At 32.4% G+C, this 12633-nt stretch overlaps 1 protein-coding gene and 1 long non-coding RNA gene across 2 annotated transcripts in view; both read right to left on the reverse strand.

Annotated features, from left to right (window-relative positions):
* Positions 1-1081: 1081 nt before the first annotated feature.
* On the reverse strand, positions 1082-2026 carry LOC133193499 (uncharacterized). Its single transcript, XR_009721941.1, has 3 exons — positions 1944-2026; positions 1450-1596; positions 1082-1208 (listed from the first exon to the last, which is right to left on the reverse strand). It is a non-coding gene; the product is annotated as an uncharacterized LOC133193499 (long non-coding RNA).
* A 6977-nt stretch (positions 2027-9003) lies between these two features.
* LOC133193189 (multiple epidermal growth factor-like domains protein 11) overlaps positions 9004-12633 on the reverse strand; it is a 29200-nt gene continuing 25570 nt past the window's right edge. The window contains exons 6-8 of the mRNA XM_061329158.1: positions 12433-12576; positions 10342-10440; positions 9004-9220 (exon numbers count right to left, since the gene is read on the reverse strand). Of these exons, the coding sequence (XP_061185142.1) occupies positions 9069-9220; positions 10342-10440; positions 12433-12576 (395 nt within the window). The 3' untranslated portion in view covers positions 9004-9068. The remainder of the gene's footprint in view (positions 9221-10341; positions 10441-12432; positions 12577-12633) is intronic.

The following is a 12633-nucleotide window of genomic DNA, read 5'->3' on the forward strand; positions in this document are numbered from 1 at the left end:
CCAGCTACCCATGTTAAATTTAACATTTAAAAAAAAAAAGAAGGCGAAGAAAATATAATTTGCCGTTTTTGAGATACTGTAGGCAATCTTGATATAATTCTTTTATCTGATATGGAAAAACACTCCCATATTTAAATCTGGTTGTCTTTATTTTTATAAAAAGAACAGATTAGAATAGGTTTTTTCTGTTTACTTAAAAATTACGCCCATACAATGACAAAAACTGAGTACTATTTTAATAGAAAAGTTTACAATGAGTTGGTTTTGATTATTTACCAACGTTGAGAAGGGTTAATTGACAAATCGTAAAAAAAATTGGTATGGTTCCAAGACCACTTTTTAAACAATAATACAAGTTAAATATATTTCACTATAAATACATGTTGAGGATGCATTGGCAACGTTTTACCATAGTCTAAGGTGAAGGAAACCTTGTTTCTTTATTAAATTGTACAATTGAAATGCCAAAATAGATTTATTCGTATTTTGGCTGAATTGCATTATATGAATTGTGAGGCCTTTGTTTTCAAAATTAATTTGAATATGAAATATCCCGTCTAACTGATCAATACATAGGTTTCATGGCGGGTGTATTCGGTCGACAGGGGATGCTTACTTCTCCTAGGGAACTGATCCAACCTCGGGTATTTCAAGTGGTACGTGTTTTACGCCCTGTTTACAGATATGTATTGTTTATAGATTTTTTTTTTAGATCGATCACTGTTCGTTTAATTTACCTTTTTCATTTAAATGTAAATTGTTTAAACTTTGAGGTGTTTAACATTTGTTTTACAAATTTCTTAAGTGTTCAAAACTGAGGAGTTAATATTTCATGTTTATTTTAAGCTGTTGTAAAGAGTTCAAAACTGAAACGCAAATTTAATGTTTATTTTTATAGCTGTTGTACAGTTTTCAAAACTGAAACATAAAACTTAAATGTTTATTTTTAGCTTTTGTAAAGTTTTCAAAACTGAAACGTAAAACTTTAATGTTCATGTTTAGCTGTTGTAAAGTTTTCAAAACTGAAACGTAAAACTTTAATGTTTGTTTTGCGCTGTTACCTTCCTTACAATGATCTCCTTTCTTTCCAACCACACAACTTGTACAATGACCTGTTGAACTATTACATAGTCGGGAATCAGGGATCGGTTTACAAGTTTCACTGCAGGATTGATTGCAGTTATATCCAAATGATGTTCCATTACATCCTGAAAAGTAAGCTCTGTATATATTATACAAATGATAATTAAGTTTAAATGAAGAATTTCTTCTTTCCAATAAACACATATGACTTTCGCAACACAATGCATGTTTATGTTGTAAGATGTATGTTTAAGTAAAATAAATAAATGTTTTTTTTCTATATTCAGAAAAAAAATAGATTGAATCTTCCATGAAGAGAATCCAAAAAAGTGGAAGTCTATAGTTCCTCTGCTATTATGAAATTACCTTCATTACATAAACTCCCTGTAAATCCTTTTTCACATCCATGGACACAGATGCCATTGACGTCATCACAACTGTCCTCATTTGGTCTTTCCCTACACTGTCCACACGTCTCGTTGCAAAAGAAACCAAACTGGTTTGAGCTGCACTCTACGGAGATTCCATTAAAATATAATTACCACGCGTGTTTTCTTTAGACACAAAAATTATATGCTTAATCTAGAAAGCTTATTATTTGAAAAATAGTGTTACTCTCTCTCACACACACACAAAAACACACACCCTCACATACGCACAATTTAGGAACAGATTAAATTATTTATAAAGCATCTCAAATGGCAAAATTGTTGAAAATATTGTAAATAATTGTAAATATTTGACTGTTAAAAATATTGAGACATGCCATTTGAATAAATTCGTTACTTTGTACTGATATTCATCATATAATTACATGTTTTTTTAATTTAAAAAAGAATATAAACAGAATAACGTCTTACTTTCACAATGGCCCGTGCTGATGTTGCATCCTCCAACACAAGTTTCAGAACAATTATTTTCACAGTGTTTTCCGTATGTTTGATTCATACATTCTAAGGAAATGCAACATAATACCACATATGATCTATTTAAGCTCAAGGTACTTTTAATTCTCAATGCTTTTTTAAAACATTATCTTTATGAAATAAATGTCAGTACAAGGCAGACTTAATTCACGTTTTAAAACTAAAGTAACTATGAGCATTTAGCTCACAAAATGATACCCCCTTTCCCATATGAGTATAATGGCAAAGTCCATTTTTGAAATAGAAACCCAATTATCTGTCCGATCATAACATAAAATAGGGGTGCACAATTTTACTATGTAATAAAAAATTCTGAGAAAGTCTCATTACATTTTATTCAGAGGCATAGTCATGATAGTTGCAGATAAGAACTGGGTAACCCATAAATATAAAAAGAATGGCAGTGTCCATGTGTTGCTAAAGAAAACCCAAAAGTCAGTCCGATCGAAACGAAAAATAAGTAGAGCGCAATGTTTCTATTGTTTGTGTGTTGTTTAACGCCCCTTTCGAGAATTTTTCACTCATATGGAGACGCCACCACTTGCCGGTGGAGAGCTGCAAAGTTTGTCCTGTACTCGGCACTTACGGCCATTGAGCAGTGAGGGACCTTTTTTTGAGCCAGCACCTACTGCGACACGGAACCTCGGTTTATACGGTCTCATCCGAAGGACCGGTCTCCACGTCCCACAGTGGGATTCGAACCCGCGACGTAAGGATCAACTCCTAACACCGCGACTCTAGAGCAGACGCTCTAACCACTGTGCAACGCGGGCGACTGGAGCGCAATGGTAGTATGTAATAAAGATGATGTGAAAGTCTCTTCAATATTTTTAGTGGTTCAGGAGGAGTTGCGGATAAGCGATGGGTATACCCAATACTATAGAAAGAATGACACTGTCTGTGTTTACACTTTGGAAACACCAATTATCTGACCGATCAAAATGCAAAAGTGGTGAATAATATTACTTTTTAATAAAGATTATGTGAAAGTCTCATTACATCTTATTCAGTGGATTTATGGACGTACGGTAGGAACTCACCTGCAATATATGCTCCCTCTTTTCAAGAGTCCGTATCAAAAGTTTATTACACCCTCTCCAAAAAGCATTCTTTTTACGAATGTAATAAGGCTGCCCCCATCCCACCTAAACTCCTCGACCCCAACCTTAAAATGCCTTGTACTGAGTTTTAAGACAAAATTGTTTCATTTGAAATAATTTAGTCACCTGTATATTATTGTTAACTTCTTTTATCTCTAATCAAATTATTTAAAATGTTAGATTTGAGAGTCGGAATATACTTCAGAACTTGGTAGATTTACTTTCATACCCGAGCATATCCCATCTGTTTCACAATCTGCACAAAACGTTCCAGTACAAGGTACGCACTTTCCTCCGTCACTGAATTGCTTCAAATTGCAGCCTGTTATATAATTGTCAAAAGGAAGTTTTGAAAAATGTTATTTTAGCAATGAAACTCTAGCAGTTACATTGTAAAGAGAATTATCAATGTGGATACAATAAAAATCAATAGCTTAATATGATAAACTAGTATTATAATAGCAAGTTATCCTGGTTTATTTTTTTAGGGAAGTGCTTTGTTTCAAAGTTTCATTTCAGACAAAAATTAAAATCAAATATAATAAAAATAAAAGACATACCAAAAATTTCTATTTCACAGATTTCAAGAATAGGTTTCTCATCACCCCCAGACGTGTTGTTCTGGTAAATTATTACATAACGCGCTCTGCCTTTACAAACTTGCGATACTGTTGCATTCGGTTTCTCGCTAACTGGGTAATCCTTGTAACATAAATTCCATTGTTCCTGATCGATTTTTTCGGAGTAATATAGAGTATACCCATGAAATCTGTGCTCATCTAATTAAAATATATTAAATGAAAAGAAAAATACAAGGAGGAACACGGGTCGAAAGTACAGCATAGATCAAAGTATACTTGATGTTTTGTAGTTGGTACTTGTAAATACTTTCAAGGAAAGAAGCGGAGAAACAAATAGCAAGAATTCAAAGGGTGAGGGATTCTGATACTTACAATGTTTTCTGTAGTAAATCGTAACGTTATAGATATTGGTAATTTTTCCAAGATCTACGTAAACAGATGTAAAGTCTGTTCCATGGCCTGGATCTGTATGTGTACAAAACTCTATATTCTGGTTTCTATTGCCGTCTACCGCTCTGTTTTCCTTCCCTTCATACCCAGGATAAACAGACATCATCACAAACGTTTTATTAAGAGCGATATTATCTAAAGGAAATTAAAAAAAAAATTAAGTAAAAATCAAAGGAAAAAAGATGTAAAGAGAAATCAATGTTTTGTAATGATAACTTACCTAAACCACGGCATCCAATAGATATTAAAGGTAAAATTACACAATATAAATAAACAAAATTAATCATATTTTCATTTTTTTCATCCTTACAGCATGTTAAGTACTATATCAACATGTTTTTAGCATAACATACTTGTTCATGTTTTATCGAAATAAAGAAGGAAGTAAAAAGCTCCAACGATAGCTCCACAGTTACGGATTAACGAAGCAATTTAAGTCCACTTCAGAAATTAAAGTGAAGTAGAATCATTCATTTAAAAAAATGTGTAAGTGGAATAAAACAGAAAGCAAAAACTATCGTGTCGATACATTTATATACTATAACATTTCTTAATTTTGTTAAACAGTTATTGGAGCTTGCTTATAATTAACAAAGAAAAAAAGTCTGTTACCATGTTATCATGTTTGAAATAGTCCGTCATAAATGACATTTATTTTGCCTCCGTTTTGAAGACAAACAATAAGGACAAATATTTTGAACCATTTTTAAATCTGTAGTCTTTTGAAATAAAACATGAAAGGGGACTTTAATAAATTTTGCTCTTTAAAGATTTTTATGTGTCAAATCATGATAGATTAACACCTTATCAAATTAAAGGACTTTTTGTGATTATTTTAGCTGGTTTGGGAGCAGATCAAACTGCCCTTCTATTTAATCCTTAATAATGCCTAAAAAAAATTAACACGATATCTTAAGACATTTAAAAATTGTGCAAATTAGAAGGAGGGGTGCAATCCGTACTCGATCTCCTAAATTTAACATTTCTTTTATTCTTGAATTAATATATATTTAATATATATCAACAGTTTGTACGGTAAGTCTTCCAGAACTTCGGACTTCGTCTTCATGTAGTTTTATTTTAAATGACTAAATATTATTTCGATTCTACATGGATGTAAGGCCATTGTTTCACAATACATTCTATTACATAACAAAAATCCTATTTTGCTTTGCAAATATTAATTATAATAGTATTTAATGATACATGTATATAGAGGTTCTTACAACATTATCAGGATAGGAAATAATAATAATAAAAAAACTTTCTTTGTTTTCCCTGATTTATTTTTGCAAAGTTTGCAAAGTATATTTCTTGACCACCACAATTTATATTGAATCGAGATTTGATGAATTTAAAACAGAACCCAGTATCAGATATTCCAGAAGCAGAACTTTTTGATAAAACAATTAAATAATTAAATAATTGTTGACGTGTGCAGGTTTTTTTTCCCCTAAATTGTTCTTTGGTTAAGAAACGTAATAATTTTACATACTGTTTTATAGCACAGTTTGCCTCTTAGCGCCTGTTAATGAATACATGTATATAATACACAACGCTAATTGCCATTTTTCGATTTTCCCATGCCCATATGCATGCATCCTAGTTGTAATTAATTTGAATATGACTGAGCTTTCGTAAATCAATGAAACTTTATTTTTCTTTTTTAAGAATAAAACAAAGGACGTTCTTTGATTTGTATTAGGGTCTGATCCGTTATCTTTGTCAGCACACTGTGCAACAAAATTCTTTTTAACAAATAACAGTCTTTAAAATAGAACAACGTCCATGACTAAGTGTAGAGTATCTCATTAAACACTGTGTTCAAAGGAAGTATTTTGGTTAGTAACATGAAACAGAGTTACTTATAGCAATAAGGAAGAGCAGTTTTAAACGAGATGAATTCACTCTAGATGTATGGCTACTAAATATAGTGTACTTATAATAAATGAGATAGTAAATGGATTTTATCTTTCGGAAATTTTTAAACTCCCTAACACTAAAATGAAAGGTAGAGTGTCTACTGATAATTGAAAAATGACGACGCGTTGTTTTTATTTTGATTTCTTAATTGGCTGTTTATCTAAACGTGATTTATCAAAATAAGTATGAGAAACTGTAACAAAAAATTGATTATTTTAGTATTTTGAATTCGGCAGGCGCCTTCTTGAATTTAATTGCTTTATTACTAATATATAACGCTGTCAGCATGTAATATGGACAGAATATTGGTTTGTAAATTGATTTGGCTATATTATTCCTGTTTTTTTTTTTTTTGTCTACATTTCAAGGACATACCTGAATTAAGATTTTATACAGAAATCGATAGGACAACGTTATCATTATTATCTCATACATGCATCTAAATATAATTTATCAAAGAAGAGAAATGCTACCCTAAGCCTTGAATGCAAAGCTACGTTAGCCTCCCTCGATTCATCAACTTAAGATTAAATACTTTGTTTTCTGGTGCTCCATGAACGCACCGGTACTGATGATCATTTCATCAAAGAAAAACTTCACAAAAATGAATAAAAAAATCTTTGAAAGAATGTTAAGGGAAAATGAAAATGAAAAGGGATCATGTAAGTAGTTATTTACCATATATAAAAAACAAAATATTACTGATAATAAGTGTACTAGGCCTACATTATGTAATGTACAAGTCAAATGATACTACTAGTTAACTAAGGAAACCATTGTTAGTCTCATAACTCTTGTTTGTGTCACCGGGTTCACAGGTGCGTGAAAGTCAGTCAATATATCGGGTCTCAAAAGCTCAGTGGTTAGAGCGCTGGCACGGTACGCCAGAGGCCCTGGGTTCGAGTCCCGGTTGAGACTTGATTTTTCACCACCTGTGACATTTGGCGCCCAACGTACAAACACCCACTATTCCCTTGGAACATGCTTCACGCATTTCCTTAACTCATAGAATTCGCGGACGAATTTCTACAAAGAGGGGGAATATGTCACCGGGTTCACAGGTGCGTGAAAGTCAGTCAATATATCGGGTCTCAATAGCTCAGTTGTTAGAGCGCTGGCACGGTACGCCAGGGGCCCTGGGTTCGAGTCCCGGTTAAGACTTGATTTTTCACCACCTGTGACATTTGTAAAGAGTAAGATAAACAATTAATTCTGTCTTGCTAAGGTGTTGTAATGTTAAAGATGTATAAAACAAACACCGATCATCTCATAAATCAAGCAAACAAAATGAATCGTGAACAGGGCAAACTACGGACCATGAAAACTATAGAGGTGGGATCAGGAGCCTAGGGGGAGTGAACATCCTCTGCCAATCGGTCACATTAACCATGAGCCCTATGTATCGATCGGGCTTACGGAGTACTCCATCTTCAAATCTAGAAATCTTGCAGATAATATCGAACAGGCAACAGGTCAGACAAAAATCGATCGAACGATAGGTTGTATTTACAAGCAAGGTCATTATAGAATTTGGGGAAAGGTGACTTTAAATGGGGTGTTGAAATCTTTTTAACATCAACTTATTTGCCAATAGCTTGCCTCAGTTACGAAAGTGATCGTATTTAGAGCATGCTCTACCGTATCGAATCAGGTGGGAGACATAAACACCATATACAGGTGATGTTGGAATATTGCTAAATAAACGAGGGAAGTTGTCGATGGAAATCAAATGAAGTCATTCGATTTGTAATATAGTTCATTTATCGGTTGGCCATTGTCGTCTAGTCAGTAAAAATTCAAATATGAAACATGATGTGGCAGGTTGAATCGTGTCTTTTATTTCGAGTTCGCTGGGATATAACAAGTCAACATATGAATGGAACTATTGTTGATTGATAAATCGTCGTGAAGTAGTTTTGAATACGTTCTGCTTCTTGGGAATATGAAAAACAGATCGGTTAACAAGGGAGCACAATTAGTACCGATCGAAATTTCAAAAGATTGTTGGAATACCTGGTCTAAAAAGACTACATAGATATGATTAATGTGGATCTCCAACATCTTTTTAATATCAACATCAGAGTACTTGTATGTTGAATCATAATGACTTTTAACAAAGTAATTTTGAAGACAACCAATTACAAGATATGAAAATTGACGAGTTTCATTTTCATTGAGGAAGCACTTGTCTGTTATGTCAAAAAGCTTGCTCTTTAATTTGTCGTGAGAAATAGTTGTATAAAACGTAGAAATGTCATATGTTTTGATTTTATTAAGGTTTGAAAAGTTTTGAGATTTTTAGACTCCCAAATTTCTAAGAAGATTTTTAGAATCAAAATTTGATTTACCCCACTTCTCTTATTTCTTGTAGAACAATACGTCTGAAGTTTATTCCTCCACAGCTGTTCATATCTTGACGAGGAATAGGGATAGAACTGGGGCGAAAAGTTGTATTATTAAAATGGACTTTTGACCTTGATTCATGTTCGTTATCATCATTTTGCATTCAATAAAACAAGATATACGACATAAGGTTTAATCAGCTTTATTTGTGAAGTAAACAATTAGGAATAACACAGCAATGCTTACAAGCATTTTGATAAGTAGTGTGGTCTAATATTATGCTGACAGACGTCTTACAATATTCTGACAATAATTTTTACACAAAATGACAGTCGAGCTAACCCGGACCGAGACGTTTTATGACGTTAAATTCTGTATTGATATTTTAATACACAAGGCGTAACTTTAGTTTATGTTAGCAAAATGACCTTATTAATGAATTGACCTACTTTTGAGCAAATATAAAGCTTATTTTTCTTGGAAAATGGCAATATCTACTGATAGATATAGTACCACATTTATTGTTCTGTGTTATTTATAAAAAAGGAATTTCTTATGTCTAGTTTGTACAAAACATATTAAATGAAAGCTACTCCTAAGAGTTTGAACGCAAAATGTCCATGTTTATGGATATACCCCACTTTTCAGCAAATATAAAGCTTTCAATTATGTGGTCTTCTTTTTGGTCTCTTGCAGCATTTTCCTATTCTGTATGCTGTTATTATTGTCAGAATAATGAGGAATGGAGATACAACACCACCAATGATCGGTAGAAAATCCTCAAAAAACTCTTTGTTGTCCCTCTGTGAGGTATCTAGGTATCATATGTAAAACAGACAGAAAATAAGATAAATATAAGCAATTTAAATAGTGCATACTAGTAAATCCAAATATCAATTTTAAGCAAACTTATCTAAAATCATCTTTTTTTTCAGCCAATTTGATGCAAAAAATATGTAACTAAACATTTTTTGAGAAAGCGAAGTTATTTATTTGTGAGTTTGATTTAAATCCGGTATATTAATAAACATATATATTAACCAAAAAGCGGGCATACAATGGAAATATACAGACACCTGTGTTTCAATTATTTTAGTTCCATATTAACTAAAACTTGCAATAGAAAACTATAATTTACCAAGAAAATGCTTTAATTTACTATCCCATTTTTACTTACTTTAAAAGTTTTGCATTAAACCATTTCAAAGTTAACATACAATTTTAATGTCTCTCATTACATAATTATGAATATAAAGAAATTCAGAAAAGAGCATTTTAATAAAACGTTATATTGCTAATGATATTTTTTTTTTATATAAAACCTACAAATGAAAATGAAGGCAAGCTAGATACTTTGATATTGAAACGAATTGAATATCACAAAAAAGCGGAGTAATGTAGTTGGAAGCAGAGTGTGTACTTTTCCAAATTTTTACAAAATTTCAATTCTGATAAATAAATTCTTTTGATTCCATAGGAACGGTAGCCTTTTTGATTTTTTTTTTTTTAATTATGCATTCAAAACTACATGTACACGTCATGATTCCTATTATTGTGTAGTTCCACTCAGACTGTCAGAGCCATTTGTAAATATTAAAGTTGACAAACTGAGGCGGAACAATAATAACTTACATGTACTAATAGTATGATTAATGTGAGAATTAAAAAAAAAAGATTATCATTGGGAAGACGTTGATTCCCTCGTTTACTATTATAACAGCAAAACGTTTTACAGTTAAACTTGTTCTGACTCTTGATTCACTATTGTACTAAGTCTTATAGATACTAAGATTTACTATATTAATTATAGTTTACAACAGTTTAATTTTAGAAAAGAAAAACCTATCTTCTTTGCAGATGGTAGTAAAAAGAAACATATATTACCGAGTTTGTTAGAGGGAGTTAGTGTTTATACGCTGTTCATGCATACTGTACCATCTTTAATGTCTTTTGATTCCAATATACATTTGCCATTGAAACACTGATTACTACAGTTGTACCGACAGTCAGGTCCAAATGTACAAGGTTCGCATTCTGAAAAGAATCAATATTTTTTTTTCCAGAGACATTTACAGCCAATCAAGTCTCCTGTTACAAGCTAGATAGAAAACGTATCCAATCCTGTTATAATGAACCCTGATATGCCAACCATTCACAGGTGTATCAACAGTAATCTTCACAAATAAGTCAACAACAGCGTACCACCAGTTTGAATCAGCAAATAAAGAGAATTTCATGGGCATTCAAGGGCAGATCATTTTCATATTCACGAAAAAAAGTTTGACAGGAAAAAACGAAAACTGGCAAACACCAAAACTCTGTTTCGTCGGAGGGGGGATTTGAGACAAGGTCAGGGATATATTTCAATATTTTTGAAAAAAGATTATTTATTTCAAAATCGGTCAGCACCCCCCTCCCCCCCCCCCCCCACCTCCTTTCAAGACTGCAAGAGAGCGTGTGCGTGTTAAAAAGATACGCGCCGGTAGGATTTAAATAACGGACAGTATTAGGTGGCCTTCTTTCTTAAAAAAATATAAATTGCATATTCGAAATATAAATAGTATATGTCAATGTCATTTTTTTGTCCTAAATAATTTGATATGCAGTTTAATGTACAATGTAGATAAAATTGTGATTGCCTCAACGGTTTTCTTTAGTATAATTTCCTTTGAATATTCATTTTTACACATAAATAAACATAATTATGTAAACAATAGGCAATTCAAGCAGAGAAAAAAAAAAGATGTATTTTACATTAATTTTGATGACTTTTATCGTTTACGTTTGATTGTAAGCAATTCTTTTTTCCTGTACTTTTTTATAGTGAGTAAAAAAGGTCGATTCAAATCTTTAGAAAAACTACATAAATACATGGAAACTTGTTAACATAGAAAAAAATAGCAAAACTGGTTAATACTGACAAAACAAATCTTAAACGTTTAAGAGTCAATATTCAAGACTGCTTTAACTTAAGGAAAATGTTGGCGACATTGTCGTTTCATTAATATAAAATAAAGAAATTTAAAAAAAAAATCAAATGAATAAACGACCTATTTATTGAGCAGTCCATTGTAAACTTAAGTGTACAGGCTCCGCCCACGTAATATGCATACTGCTCACTAAGGCGTACCGTGCAAAAAGCGTTACGTACCGTTCAAAAACCGAAAATTACATACCAAGCACAAGAAGTGAAACGAACTGTACCGTGCAAGTGGTGTAGTGGTACGTTTTAGGATCTGTATATTTAAAAACTCGGTCAGCTTTAAGGTTCTTAGATCAGAAATAAATTACATGAAAAAATAACATATTCCTACCTCTTATGGTGTACTGTGGAATCATCATTGTTCGTGGGGGATCAATGTTCGTGGATTTCGTGGGTAACCCTTACCCACGAATTTACATCCCCACGAACAACTATTTTTTCAATGTACTGATTAATTAGATCAACCAAATAAACGAGCTGCCCACGAAATTACATCCCCACGAACCAATAAAATTTTGCTTGCCCACGAACATTGACCCCCACGAATTTAAATGATTCCACAGTAATAGATAAACGCTGTAACAATGACAGACGGATAAATACAAAGATTAATTGAAAAAAGTTTCACTCTGTATAGCATCGAATATTAAAGCTTCAGAATTCTTAAAGAATCCTTTTTGGGGGGATGGCTGGAAGGGGGTGGGGTGGTGGTTTTTATATCTTTTTAATTTTATTTTATTGTATATAAGAATTTTTTCAAACATTCTTTTCATCATAAATGAATATGTTTCAAAAAGGAGATAATCAGTTGAGAAACAGTTATTCTTAATTTTACTTGATTATGACATATCATCAAAGATATTGTAGCTCTGTTTCAACAAATATGTTAAATCAGACAACGAAATAATACGTTGTTCCTGTAAGTAAAACTTTATTTTCTTATAATCTGACATTGGAGCTACAGTGTAACCACGTTCAATGTTTGATTGAACTGGCCTATTTGTTTAAACAAATGAAACAAATAGTAGCGTCTGTGTGTATACCTTTGTCACATTTTTCTCCCCTATATCCATCCTCACAGAGGGGTTCGGAATGAGCACAGTGCCCTGTTATATGATGGCAATCTTTTAAAAAACATTTTTCGCAGGACTTTAAGCATCTCTCACCATAGCTTCCTTGATCACAATCTAGATATAAAAAAGGAAAAGTTCAGAAACGCCTCGAAGAATTTGGACCTATATGTA

The sequence above is a fragment of the Saccostrea echinata genome, unplaced genomic scaffold, assembly GCF_033153115.1.
Source record: "Saccostrea echinata isolate AGI-Se365-2 ecotype Australia unplaced genomic scaffold, CSIRO_AGI_Sech_v1 ptg000027l, whole genome shotgun sequence".
Lineage (NCBI taxonomy): Eukaryota > Metazoa > Mollusca > Bivalvia > Ostreida > Ostreidae > Saccostrea > Saccostrea echinata.